Source organism: Dama dama, chromosome 3 (assembly GCF_033118175.1).
Source record: "Dama dama isolate Ldn47 chromosome 3, ASM3311817v1, whole genome shotgun sequence".
NCBI lineage: Eukaryota > Metazoa > Chordata > Mammalia > Artiodactyla > Cervidae > Dama > Dama dama.
This window is the reverse complement of record NC_083683.1, coordinates 72,108,112-72,122,990: the sequence shown is the minus strand read 5'-3', so window position 1 is coordinate 72,122,990 and position 14,879 is coordinate 72,108,112. Positions and strand designations below refer to the sequence as shown.

The window sequence follows — 14,879 nt, the reverse complement described above, 5'->3', positions numbered from 1 at the left end:
ACATTTCATATAGAAGTCTGCTGCTATTTTATATGCCCCCAAAAAAGAGTCTTTGATAGACATTGTCAAACACTGTTTCATTAGAATGATGAGGGCAAAAGTGTGATTACAATATGGTGAGTGAATGGATGGTGAACCACTGAAATAGTGATAATATGTTTATTATGAGTTACTATTATGAGCAAGTAGTTCTAAAAGTTTCAAAAGTACACAAATTTAACTCTTAGCATATAAAGGACACTGTTCTTATTTCTATAACAAACTGAATCTTGGTGAAAGCAAACAGTGGTTGGGGAATGTAACTAGGACGCCAAATCTGATATTCTTCTAATTAATGACATTTGCAGCAAGATGTTGGAATGTTTAAATCTTAATCTAATGGGTTAGAAGTTAAAAACAACTGTGATAATGTCATAAAATCCTGTGAATGCCACATCTAAAGTATTTTCACAATTTTCTAACCAAAATATCGCCTATATTCTACAAGTTTTAGGCAAAAAGTCATGAGAGGGACAGGGGAAGAAGTGAATGAGAAGAAAGTTATTTAGAGAATAAAATACTAGTTTTAAAAAATGGATTAGTGCTAGTACTCAAATCTCAAGCAATGGATAAGGAAAGCCTGTATAATAAGCTTCAAACTATTTTGGGTTCTTACTTGCACTTTATCAATAACCAAGCTATAAAAAGAAATAGTAACACATTGAGAAGCTTAAGATTTGTTTTGGTATTTGACTTCAGTTAGTAGTAAAATATAACTATATAAGCAATCCCAATCCCAGATGAAGATAAAAATAAAACATAATTTGGGAATAAAATGCATGAAAAAGAAGACCTATAATATGTTGAAGTGTATATGGATAAAGCCATCTAATATTTTTCAAAACATGACTTAAAATTATCAAGCGTACTGCCTCAGATGACCTATTAATAATAATACTTTAACCATGCCTTTGTAAATTGCATGTTAGATGGTTTTGTATAGTTTGCTGAGTGATTATTGAGATTTGATATTAACATCACTATCCATATCAAATATCTCTGAATCATAAATGCAGATTGAGTAGAAGTCAGGATTCAGTGATGAGAAACCGCAGTAACAACTTTTATCCTGCTGGAACTGATGATCCACAACTGAAGACTGTGATTTTCATCTTTTTATTTCTCACCTACATGTTGAGTGTAACTGGGAATCTGACAATCATCTCCCTCACCTCATAGACTCTCACCTGAAAACTGCCATGTGCTTTTTCCTTCTTAGAAATTTCTCCTTAGAAATCTCATTTCCATCTTCTCATATCCCCAAATATTTGTATAATATATCAACAGGTGACAAGACAATCACATATGACAATTTTATCAAATATTTTTTACTGACTTATTAGCTGCTACAGAATTTTTTCTCCTGGCTATCATGTCCTATGATCAATATGCAGCCATCTGCAAGCCCTTGCATTATGTGACCATCATGAACAACATGGTCTGTAGAAAACTCATCCTTTGTTGCTAGATGGCTGGCTTTGATCATAATCCCTCCACTTAGCTTGGGCCCTGCATATGGAATTCTGTGACTCCAATGTTAGTGACCATTTTGTCTGTGATGCAGCCCCCCTCTTAAAGATCTCATGCTCAGAAACATGGCTCATAGAGCAAATGATCATAGTCTCTGCTGTGTTGACCTTTATCATGACCCTTGTGTGTGTTGTTCTATCATATACATACATCATCAAGACCATTTTACAAATCCTTTGTTTTCAACAAAAGCAAAAGGCATTTTCTACATGTTCTTCCCACTTCATTGTGATTTCCATCACCCCAGTTCAGTTCGGTTCAGTCACTCAGCCGTGTCTGACTCTTTGAGACCCCATGAATCACAGCACGCCAGGCCTCCCTGTCCATCACCGACTCCCAGAGTTCACTCAAACTCATGCCCATCGAGTCAGTGATGCCATCCAGCCATCTCATCCTCTGTCGTCCCCTTCTCCTCCTGCCCCCAATCCCTCCCAGCGTCAGGATCTTTTCCAATGAGTCAACTCTTCGAATGAGATGGCCAAAGTACTGGAGTTTCAGCTTCAGCATAAGTCCTTCCAATGAGCACCCAGGACTGATCTCTTTTAGGATGGACTGGTTGGATCTCCTTGCAGTCCAAGGGACTCTCAAGAGTCTTCTCCAACACCATAGTTCAAAAGCATCAATTTTTCAGCGCTCAGCTTTCTTCATAGTCCAACTCTCACATCCACACATGACCACTGGAAAAACCATAGCCTTGACTAGACGGACCTCTGTTGCCAAAGCAATGTCTCTGCTTTTTAATATGCTATCTAGTTTGGTCATAACTTTCCTTCCAAGGAGTAAGTGTCTTTTAATTTCATGGCTGCAATCACCATCTACAATGATTTTGGAGTCCCAAAAAAAGTCTGACACTGTTTCCACTGTTTCCCCATCTATTTCACATGAGGTGATGGGACCAGATGCCGTGATCTTAGTTTTCTGAATGTTGAGCTTTAAGCCAACTTTTTCACTCTCCTCTTTCACTTTCATCAAGAGGCTTTTTAGTTCCTCTTCACTTTCTGCCATAGGGGTGGTGTCATCTGCATATCTGAGGTTATTGGTATTTCTCCCAGCAATCTTGATTCCAGCTTGTGCTTCTTCCAGCCCAACATTTCTCATGGTGTACTCTGCATATAAGTTAACTAAGCAGGGTGACAATATACAGCCTTGACATACTCCTTTCCCTATTTGGAAGCAGTCTGTTGTTCCATGTCCAGTTCTAACTGTTGCTTCCTGACCTGCATACAGGTTTCTCAAGAGGCAGGTCAGGTGGTCTGGTATTCCCATCTCTTTCAGAATTTTCCACAGTGTATTGTGATCTATGGAAGCTGTATTTTCATCTATGTTAAACCTTCAGCAAAGGAATCAGTAGCTATTAATAAGACTGTGGCAGTACTTACTGCTTCCATCGCTCCTATGCTGAACCCCTTCATTTACACCTTGAGAAACAAGCAAGTTAAACAGGCCTTTGATGATGCTATCAAAAGATTTGCACTGTTCTTAATAAAGTAAGAGAATTTGCTAAAGTGGAAGAATCAAGTTTTCATGAATAGACCAGACATCCTCAACCTTTAAACTTTAAGGCTTACCTACATTGTGAGGAAGCTTTATTGGGATTTCATGTGTCAGTAAGAAAACACAATACATTGCTGTGAAACAAAGGAATCATTTTACAATTTACCAAGTCTTAATAAAACCACAGACAGAAACAATGACTTCATCTTAATATTGTAGATTTACTAATTGTGCTTATTGCCCGTTCCCACCTCAGCACTTGAGGCCTTTTTGATTTCAGGCCCCGTATGTTGTTGTTGTTGTTGTTGTTGTCACTCGGTCGTGTCGGACACTTTGCAACCCCATAGACCGCAGCACGTCAGGCTGCCCTTGATCTTCACACTCTCCCAGAGTTTGCTCAAATTCGTTTCCATTGAGCTGGTGATGCTATCTAACCATCGCAACCTCTGCCACCCTCTTCTTTTGCCTTCAATCTTTCCCATCATCAGGGTCTTTTCCAATGAGTTGGCTTTTCACATGGGGTGGCCAAAGTATTGGAGCTTCAGTTTTAGCATCAGTCCTTCCAAAGAAGCACCACTCCAGATTATTCTATTGTTGACTTTCAACAATAAACCCAAGAGAAGGCTGGTTTAAGGGAAATGAGTGTAATATTAAAATAAAATTTAAAACTTGAAGTAATAATACTGTTTCTTTATATATTCATCTTCATATCATGATGGCAATGATTATAACAGCTAACAATTAGAAAATCACTAGAGACCTATTACTTTTTAATATATGGAAAACAAATTTAAAAGGTATTTTGTCTTCCCAGGTAAGTAAATCAAAGCTCAGCAGAGTTACACTCCTAGTAAGAAGTAATTTCCTGATACAAATCCATTTATATCTGACTCCAACGCTAGTGTTGTTACATGTGTGATGCCCCATGATGTTTATTTTAATGTTAAAAGTCCTCAATGGACACTTTAGGAAAATTACATATGCCAAATGAAGGTATTCATTTATGAAAACTGAACATTATTACATAATTTTAAGAGAAAATTATTTAAATATAGCATTTCATCTTAATATAAGCATTCATAATTTATAAAGAATTGAAAGCTTTAATTATATTAGAAAATAGTTTATATTTATATAACATTTACAAAAAGAAAACATACTTTAACATAAAACAATGAAGAGCAGGAAGTTCTGGACAAAAAGTAGGGTCCATAGCATATGAACACTCTCCCTAAGAAGGTAGATAAAAATGGAATTATCTATGAATTGGTATATAGAACTGAATTTATGAGTATAATCATTGTGAATGTTTCCAGAAAAGGTCCAATGAAACCAGGGCATGGTCTCAAAAATGCCACTAATATATGACCAACGACTGTGAACAAATGCAGAAATCCATATTAAAAATTGGCCACATTGAGCCACAGATGTCCCTTCAATCAGGTCTTACTTATATACTCTGTCCTAATTGGGTTCCTTTGATAAATACATAGGATATCAGTTATGAGGGCACAGGCTCATTCTAACCTTTTTCTTTGCACCAAATTATATGAGCTTGAATTTATTTAAGACCATTTTTTGGCTTTCACACAGCAAGGCTTTTATTCTAAGTGAATTTTTCAGCTTCTCACATAGCTCTTTGCAGAAGCCCCTGCATTATAACCTTTGTAATTATTATCCATCCCATGATTGTGGCACCTGTTCTATTTTAGAGAAGTTAATTATTTAGAAATTAAATTATCAAATAACTGAATTTACATTGATCACTCTGGTTCGAGTTGGACAATGAAATAGCCGAAAGCTTTCTAAACATAGAGTGAATAGAGAAGCAGTAACACCGAAACACCACGAGCAAAGAAGAAAGTTAACACCATATAATAGAAAACTCAGCCAACCTAAGTGGGAAAAAATAAGGAAATCTTTCTAAGCCTGCTTTTGGTATTTGGTTTCCGACAACTGCTATTCTCCCTCCTCTAAGTAGTCCATTAAACTGACCTGATGGATACAAAATACTACACATGAAATAGATAAGCTATGAGAGTTTACTGTCAAGTACAGGAAATCATACTTAATATACTCAGTCATGTCCGACTCTTTGCGACCCCATGGACTGCAGCCTCCCAGGCTTCTCCGTCCATGGGATTTTCCAGGCAACAATACTGGAGTGGGTTGCCACTTCCTTCTCCATAATATACTGTAATAACCTATAATGGAAAATAAGTATAAATACATAATCACTGAATCATTTTCTATATACCTGAAACTAAAACAACATTGTAAGTCAACTGTACTTTAATATGAAAAATCACCCTAAAGTAACCTGATGAATAAATCCCTACTTAATTTCACAAAATTCTTGTTTGTTTGAAACTACTACTGTAATAAGTATATGTAATAAATTAGCTTCTTTTAGTAACTCTAAAAAAATACACTGCCCAATTAAGAAGTTCCGTTGAGTCCTTCTACTGAAAAATGAAAATTCCATTGGAAAAAATATTTCAAGACAGAATATTAACAATTCCAGACTCTAAATTTTTCTTACCTGCTCAACCAGGACCTGGGCTAGAATAAACTCTACTCACTAATAACTGTAGATTTTGACCATGTTTTTCTTGGACAATTGTGCTCATGTACAATATGCTGAATAATGATCCATCTAAAGATATTCTAACCCCTGAAACCTGTGAAGGTTACCTTACATGGCAAAATGAACTTGATAAATGTGATAAAGTTGTGGATCTTAAAATAAGTTTATCTTGGATTATGTGAATGGGCACCATTCAATCATAAGGGAAAAAAATCAAATTAGTGGCTGGAGATGTGACAATGGAAACAAGAGGCTGTAATGATACAAGGAAAAGACCAGGAGTCAAAGAATGCATGCAGCCGCTAGAAGCTGAAAGAAAGTAGTTTTCCTCCTAAAGGCTACAGAAAAAAAAATGCACATGATATGTACAGGGCATATTCAGCCACTGAAAAGAAAGAAATCCTGTCTTTTTAAGACAACATGGATTGAACTTGGGGGCATTATGCCAGGTGAGAAAAGTCAGACAAAGTTAAATACTGCATGGTATCACTTTTACATGGAACCTAAAAAATAAAATAAACTCAGACATAATAGAAAAGTGATCACCAAAAATTAGGGGATGGGAGAAATAAGGAAAGTTTGGTTATTAAAAAAATACAAACTTTTAGGTATAAAGATGTCTGAGGATCTAATGTATAACATAATGACTATGTGCCAAAGAACAGATACTTTTGAACTATAGTGTTGAAGAAGACTCCTGAGAGTCCCTTGGACAGCAAGGAGATCAAACCAGTCAGTCCTAAAGGAAATCAGTCCTGAATATTCATTGAAAGAACTGAAGCTGAAGCTCCAATACTTTGGCCACCTGATGTGAAGAACTGACTCATTGGAAAAGACCCTGATGCTGGGAAGATTGAAGGCAGGAGGAGAAAGGGACAACAGGACCAGATGGTTGGATGGCATCATCGACTTGATGGACATGAGTTTGAGTAAACTCCGGGAGATGGTGATGGACTGGGAGGCCTGGTGTGCTGTATTCCTTGGGGCCACAAAGAGTCGGACATGACTGAGCGACTGAACTAAACTAAACCAATGTGCAGATGCTTTTTAGTTTGATGAGGCCCCACCTGTCTATTTTTGCTTTGTTGCCTTTGGTTTTGGTGTCAAATCCAAAGAAATCATCACCAAGACCGAAGTCAAGGAACTTACTGCCAGTGTTTTCTTCTGAGAACTTTATAGTTTCAGGCTTTACATTCAAGTCTTTTATCCATTTGAGTTAATTTTGGTGCAATGTGTAAGGTAGTACTAATCCAGTTTTATGCTATTTTATTTACTTATTGCATTTGGCTGTCCAGTTTTCCCAGGCTTCACAGAGGCTCAGTGCTAAAGAATCTACCTGCCAATACAGGAAACAAGGGTTCAATCCCTGGGTGGGCAAGACTCCTTAAGGAGGAAACAGCAACCTACTCCAGTAATCTTGCATGGAAAACCCTATGAACAGAGGAACCTGGGCTATAGGTCATGGGGTCACAAAGAGTTGGCCATGATTAAGCATGCATGCCCAATGTCCAGTTTTCCCAGCTCCATTTATCAAAGACACTGTCTTGTCACACTGCATATTTTTGTCCCCTTTGTCATAAATTAGTTGACCATAGGACCACGGAAAACTTTAAAGGACAAGAATTTATAGTACTTTGATTTTAATATCTGAAGGAACATTAAGATACTAAGATGTTGAACATGAATTAATAAGAATAAATAACTAATATATAATTATATGTATATTAATTTAGACTATGTATAGAAGGTTAAGAACATTGACTTATGTACCCAATTATACATAATCTGTTGTTAATGTTTATTTTTAGTCTTATAAATATGTTGACACATTTGAAGAAAAATATCTATATGGGTTATATGATTTTACTTATTTTAAAATTTCTTATCTAATTAAAACTTCCTAAATATAGTTAATAATTTATGGTATAGACTAGTAAATAAGAAATGTGGTTTTTTATGGTCTTCCCATACCATGTATATGGATAATCACGATGGTGTGAACACTAACCTAGAGCCAGACATCCTAGAATGCAAAGTCAAATGGGCCTTAGGAAGCATCACTACAAATAAAGCTAGTGAAGGTGATGGAATTCCACTTGAACTCTTTCAAATCCTAAAAGATGATGCTGTGAAAGAGCTGCACTCAATATGCGAGCAAATTTGGAAAACTCAGCAGTGGCCACAGGACTGGAAAAGGTCAGTTTTCATTTCAATCCCAAACAAAGGCAATGCCAAAGAATGCTCAAACTATTGCACAATTGCATTCATCTCACAGGCTAGGAAAGTAGTGCTCAAAACTCTCCAAGCCAGGCTTCAAAGTACGTGAACCATGAATTTCCAGATGTTCAAGCTGGATTTAGAAAAGGCAGGGGAACCAGAGATCAAATTGCCAACATCTGCTGAATCATCAAAAAAGCAAGAGAATTCCAGAGAAGTCTATTTCTGCTTTATTGACTATGCCAAAGCCCTTGACTGTGTGGATCACAATAAACTCTGGAAAATTCTGAAACAGATGAGAATACTGGACCACCTGATCTGCCTTTTAAGAAATCTGTATACAGATCAGGAAGCAACAGTTAGAACTGGACATGGAACAACAGACTGCTTCCAAATAGGGAAAGGAGTACGTCAAGTCTGTATATTGTCACCCTGCTTATTTAACTTATATGCAGAGCACATCATGAGAAACGCTGGGCTGGAAGAAGCACAAGCTGGAATCAAGATTGCCAGGAGAAATATCAATAACCTCAGATATGCAGATGACACCAACTTTATGGCAGAAAGTGAAGAGGAACTAAAAAGCCTCTTGATGAAAGTGAAAGAGGAGAGTGAAAAAGTTGGCTTAAAACTCAACATTCAGAAAACTAACATCATGGCATCTGGTCCCATCACCTCATGTGAAATAGATGGGGAAACAGTGGAAGCAGTGACAGACTTTATGTTTTTGGGCTCCAAAATCACTGCATATGGTGACTGCAGCCATGAAATTAAAAGACACTTACTCCTTGGAAGAAAAGTTATGACCAACCCATACAGCATATTAAAAATCAGAAACATTACTTTGCCAACAAAGGTCCACCTGGTCAAAGCTATGGTTTTTCCAGTAGTCATGTATGGATGTGAGAGCTGAAGTATAAAGAAAGCTGAGGGGTGAAGAATTGATGCTTCTGAACTGTGGTGTTGGAGAAGACTCTTAGGAATCCCTTGTACTGCAAGGAGATCCAACCAGTCCATCCGAAAGGAAATAAGTCCTGAATATTCATTGGAAGGACTGATGCTGAAGCTGAAACTCCAATACTTTGGCCACCTGATGCGAAGCACTGACTCATTTGAAAAGACCCTGATGCTGGGAACGATTGCAGGCAGGAGGAGAAGGGGACAAGAGAGGTTGAGATGGTTGGATGGCATCACCAACTCAATGGACATGACTTTGAGTAAACTCCGGCAGTTGGTGACGGACAGGTAGGCTTGGCATACTGCAGTCCATAGGGTCACAAAGAGTCAGACACGACTGAGCAACTGAACTGAACTGAACTGATACCCTGTGTATTAGTTTATTCTATGTGACAGTAAGAAGAAGCTAAAATTTCGTTTTACAACCAGACTCTTCTGTTGTCCTGAATGCCTGCATGCTAAGTCACTTCAGTCGTGTTCGACTCTTTGTGACCTATGGACTGTGGCCCGCCAGGCTCCTCTGTCCATGGGATTCTCCAGGCAAGAATGCTGGAGTGGGTTGCCGTGCCCTCCTCCAGGGGATCCTCCTGACCCTGGGGTCACGCCCATGTCTCCTGTGGCCCCTGCACTGCAGGCAGAGTCTTCGCCACTGAGCCCGGGGGGCAGCCCCTTCTGTTTTCCTGCTGGCCTTTATCTGCAGCATCCCCCTGTCTCCAAGGAAACTATATCCAGAGAAGCTATGCTTACCACATTTGTTACCACAAATGTTATTACTCAGAAGATTCATTAGTGACTTTGTTCTTGGGTCACCAGGGACTCTTCATTTATTCACTAGGTTGTATTTTTATCAAATAAAGCAAATGTCAAGCTAGATATAGTCAATGTGTTCATAGCCCTGAGAGGTCAGCACAGCAACTTTCCTCAAACTGGAGATTTCTGACATTCCATCACCCTCATATAATATTATATTTCTTTCTTTTTTGAGAGAGGTTATAAGAATACAAGGAAATCCATGTAATTGATTGAAGATGGATGCTTCAGAAAGATGTCTCTAGGAGGCATCTTACATTTGTTGTGACCATGACAGTGGATTCATAAGCAAAAGTAACCAGAAGTTCATATGAAAATCTCTGTTCTATCATTTTCAATTTAGGAGTTTTAAGTTTTCATGTATTTCAACAAACAACAGAAACTATGATTGACAGTCATAATAGTAAGTGAGATATGTCATTTCAATTTTATTCAGTTTTGTGTGATTTAAGTCTTGCTATGCTTTGGAAAATATATTTTACTTATCTTTTAAAAATTGAAAATGTGAGTGGTAAATTTCCATATTTAGTAAAATATACTTTTTTACATGTTTTTAAAATACAGTTCCTTTGTATATAAAAATATCCTTTTATTGGAGTTATATGCACAAAAATATACTGGCATCTAATGGGATTAAAATTTGATGACCATCCAAAAATATATTAAATTCACATCAAAAAATAAGGGGTATATTCACCTAACTGTGTAAGTATACTCCTCAGTTTCCCCAAAGAATTACATGACTGAAATTACATCCTCATCAGAGATTCTTGTCCTCATTTCAAACATGTCTTTTGAAAAAGTAGGATAAACAAAAACCAGTTAGCCACATATCAGTGAGTCTTCTTTTAAATCTTGTTTTACTATATTTTGTGTAACTTTAGAAGGAAAAAACAGACTTTTTAGAACATTGAATGATATCCAATGGTAGTGATAGGGCTAAGTTCGTTCAGTGACATGATGGATATGTTGCCTGAGATTTAGGGAAAGAGTTGGAGGAAGATAGGAGATGAGCAGCAGAAATATTTCTCCTACATATCAACTTAATCTAATTTAGTTGCTGATATATTCCAATCCTCTTAGGCTGTTCTGTAAGACAAATGATGAGCTTCATTCATTTCTTCTTCGTGTCAGGTACTGTAACCCTGAGGCCTTAGCTGCATCTTCTATTGAGACAGTCAGAGCTGACCCTGCCCCGTATCAGTAAAGCAATACATTAGTTCACACAATAAAGTGAGTCCATATACACATGAACTGAAGGGTCTAGGAGAAGCTTAACACATTAATAAGTGTTCTTTCTTAAGTGTTAAAATGGTAGCAAGCATTGCGTTCTGTGGGAACACAGAGGCTGGGATAAGAGATAGCATAATGATCGGACTTTCAGGAAAGTTTCCAGAGGGCTTCAAGGTGAAACTGAAAATCAATAGAAGTTATTCCAGTTAGTTGAAGAGAGAATACATATGATGTGTGAGAAGTATTTGCCAAAAAATCTGTCACATAGTATATGCTCAATAGATGTGATCTATTATCTTTGTTGAAAAGAACATATTAAGAGGAGAAGGGAGAGAGATAAAGAGCATGAGTTTTATTTGTGACATAGTCCATGTGAATGTTCAAACAGATACGTCAAATTTCATCTGAGAATCAAGTATTACAAAATAAAGATATCAATTTAGAAATGACCATCTGAAAGACATAGCAAAACCTAAGAATTAATGAAAATACAAAGGGAATATTAGTATGGTGAGACGTGAAAGAAGTGAAGAGAATGCTAACAGACAGACAAAAGCCAGAGAAATATATCATCTGTACTCTCTTTGAAGTTTATTTACCAGGGCATTTCATGAAAATATAAATGTATATTGTGTTTAAGTACAACTATATGGCACATTAAGACATTCTATATTTTGCCTCACTGTGGATTACAAGTGATTCCTAGGGACAGAGAAACCTTGACAGAAGCAGTGTCAGGTGGGGAGCTGAAGAAGTTTGTGTGTGTGTGTGTGTGTGTGTGTGTGTGTATGTGTGTATGTGTGTGTGTGTGTTCGCGCCCGTGCACATGATAGAGTTTAGAGGTGTTGAGGGGACTTATATGCAATGAACAAAAACAGAAAACAAAATTCTTTAATCATAGAGCTCAAACAGAGATTTCAAGTGACTACAGAGTGTGTGCACAGTGAACCCAAATGATCTTACACATCTTAATACTTTAATAAAGAACAAAATGTCAAGCAACAACATCAACCAGAGAACTCTTGAATATCACAAGACATCTTTGCTCCTATGAATGACATACCCACTACAGTCAAAAGTAGTCCTTTACAGAATGAATATTTAAATTGTAAATATTTTTTAAATAATGATAAATAAGGAAAAACTTGAATATGACACCTTCCATGCTGTTAAAATAATCTTAAATGAAACATTTCAACATTAACAGGAGATTTAACAGAACTCAGCAGTCAGCAATGAGAAACAGTACCATAACAACATTCATTCTACTGGGACTGACAGATGACCCTCAACTGCAGATTTTGCTTCTTATCTTTCTCTTTCTCACCTACATGCTAAGCATAAGTGGGAATATGACCATCATCTTCCTCATCTTACTGGATTCCCACCTTAAGACAGCCATGTACTATTTCCTACAAAATTTCTCTATTTTGGAGATCTCATTCACATCAGCTTGTATTCCCAGATACCTGTATAACATCGTGACAGGTGACAAGGTCATTACCTACAATGCTTGTGCCAGCCAAGTATTTTTTACTGACCTCTTTGGTATAACTGAATTTTTTCTCCTAGCTGCTATGTCCTATGACCGCTATGTGGCCATCTGCAAACCCCTGCATTATGTGACCATCATGAGTAGTATGGTCTGCAGAAGACTTGTCTTTTGTTGTTGGGTAGCCGGTCTGTTTATTATAATCCCCCCACTTAGCCTAGGCCTAGAATTGGAATTTTGTGATTCTAACACCATTGATCATTTTATCTGTGATGCATCTCCCCTCCTGAAGATCTCGTGTTCAAACACTTGGTACCTGGAGCAGACTGTTACCATCTGTGCTGTGCTGACCTTCCTTACGACACTGATGTGTGTGGTTCTGTCCTACATTTGTATCATCAAGACAATTTTAGGATTCCCTTCTGCCCAGCAAAAGAAAAAGGCCTTTTCTACTTGCTCTTCCCACATGATTGTGATTTCAATCACCTATGGTAGCTGCATCTTCATCTACATCAAACCTTCAGCAAAGGACTCAGCGGCCGTTAACAAAGGTGTGACCTTGCTCACTACTTCCATCGCTCCAGTGCTGAACCCTTTCATTTACACACTGAGGAACAAGCAAGTCAAACAAGCCTTCAATAACTCAATCGAAAGAATTTTGATATTTTCAAAAAAAAAATAAGAGAATGTAAAGCCAAATAAACACATACTGAACTTACCAAGTTTTGCCATCAGGTTAATTTACTCAAAACACTCTCATTCATCTTGATCTAGCAACTTCTTCAGAAACATCATTTAAGATCCTCCATAACCCAGCACGCTAATAATTTTTTAAAATTTAAATCTTGACTTCACCTCCAAATTAAAAGTATCAAAAATGAAACACAACAGGTAAAACAGAAGCATATCTCCAAATTAGACCTACCAAGAGAGAACAATAAGTTGATAAATTCTTACATTTTGCAGAGAAAGAATAAGTAATGGTTGCCATTAGTTTTTTTAAATCCAAAGCTTTCAAATGATTTATTCACTGATTCACAGAACAAATATGTATTGGGTAATTTCTTTGGGGTAGGTACTGCTTCAGGCACTAGAAATAGAGAACATCCAGCAGAAATTTATTCCCATGTACCTTCGGGGGTGAACAGAAGCAACACTATGTTAAAGAAAGCAAAAGTTAACTTGCAGTAATAAACATTTTTTATGAAGGAGAATTATAAACCTTTACAATTATGGAAATAATAAATAAATAGTATTTTGCAATACTAAATACTAAAAACTAAACAAAACAGTTTGGTACAGGCACAAAAACAGACACACTGATCAAGGGAAGACAGTAGGGAACCCAGAAATAAACTCAGGCACCTATTTTCAATTAATCTATAGCAAAACTAAATACTAAATATCAAAACAAAAATTATACATATTGCATATTAAATTTTTAATGACAAGACTTTTAAATGTTATATAGTAGTAGTAATGCATACATGCTCAGTCGTGTCCAACTCTTTGTGACCCCATGGACTGTAGTCCATCTGGCTCCTCTGTCCGTGGGATTTTCCAGGCAAGAATACTGGAGTGGGTTGCCATTTCCTACTCCAGGGTATCTTCACAACCCAGGGATCATACTGGTGTCTCTTATGTATTCTGCATTGACAGGCAGAGTCTTTACCACTGTACCACTTGGGAAGCCTCTTAAATGTTATAAGATTTTCTCAAAAAAAAAAAAAGAAATGAAAGGGAAAATTGTGAGAATGAATAACAACTACTTTGAAGAATGTAAGTATTTTGGTATTACAAAAACCTGCCAGATGCAGACACATATATTGAAATGTCAACACACAATACCTCTAAAATAGGCAAGCACACATCAAAAATTAAGTAAAATAAATGAAGTAAAAACAGCCAGATGTATGGAATCTTGGAAACTTACAAATGTTTTCAAAAGAAATACAAAGAGCTGTACATAAAAGTATTCCACTTTTTAATGATATAAATAGTTATACATTGGAAGAACACACACTATTTACCACATTTCCTAGAAAAAGAAACTTACACAGATCATCATCTGAAACTATTTCCTCCATTCTCTACAATTCATGCTATAGACTCTTGAACCTGTGTTCAAGAAGTTCACATTTAGTCTTTTCCAACTGCTGTTTCCCTGTATTTTATATATATTCTCATTCTTTATTGAAGCACCCATTTTTTCTCTTCAGTTTTTGTATTTAAAAGTCACTCAGGTTCCTTAAAAAATTAAACATAACACACTACCCTATGGTCCAGCCATCCCATTTCTGTATATATCCAAAAGAACTAAAAAGGATTTCAAGGAGATGTGTACACACTCATGTTCATTGTAGCAATATTCACAATAACTAATATGTAGAATCAAACTAAATGTCTACCTACTGATTAATGGATAAATAAATGCGGTATATACACACAATGGAATACTACTCAGCCTTCAAAAAGAAGAAGATTCAGCAACATGTGACAATGTGGATGGACCTTGAAGAC

The 14,879-nt window shown here is 36.8% G+C and overlaps 1 protein-coding gene and 1 pseudogene across 1 annotated transcript; both read left to right on the top strand.

The window, feature by feature from the left end:
- Window positions 1-1,080: 1,080 nt before the first annotated feature.
- Window positions 1,081-10,841, top strand: LOC133043489 (olfactory receptor 6C2-like; annotated as a pseudogene).
- Window positions 10,842-12,102: 1,261 nt separating this feature from the next.
- On the top strand, window positions 12,103-13,041 carry LOC133042742 (olfactory receptor 6C2-like). The gene has a single exon (XM_061123651.1). The coding sequence runs from the start codon at window positions 12,103-12,105 to the stop codon at window positions 13,039-13,041; it is 939 nt and encodes a 312-aa protein (XP_060979634.1).
- The last annotated feature ends 1,838 nt before the right edge of the window (window positions 13,042-14,879 follow it).

What these genes read in the sequence shown, in the direction of transcription:
- LOC133042742 (XM_061123651.1), top strand. Translation starts at nt 12,103, where the DNA reads ATGAGAAACAGTACCATAACAACATTCATTCTACTGGGACTGACAGAT.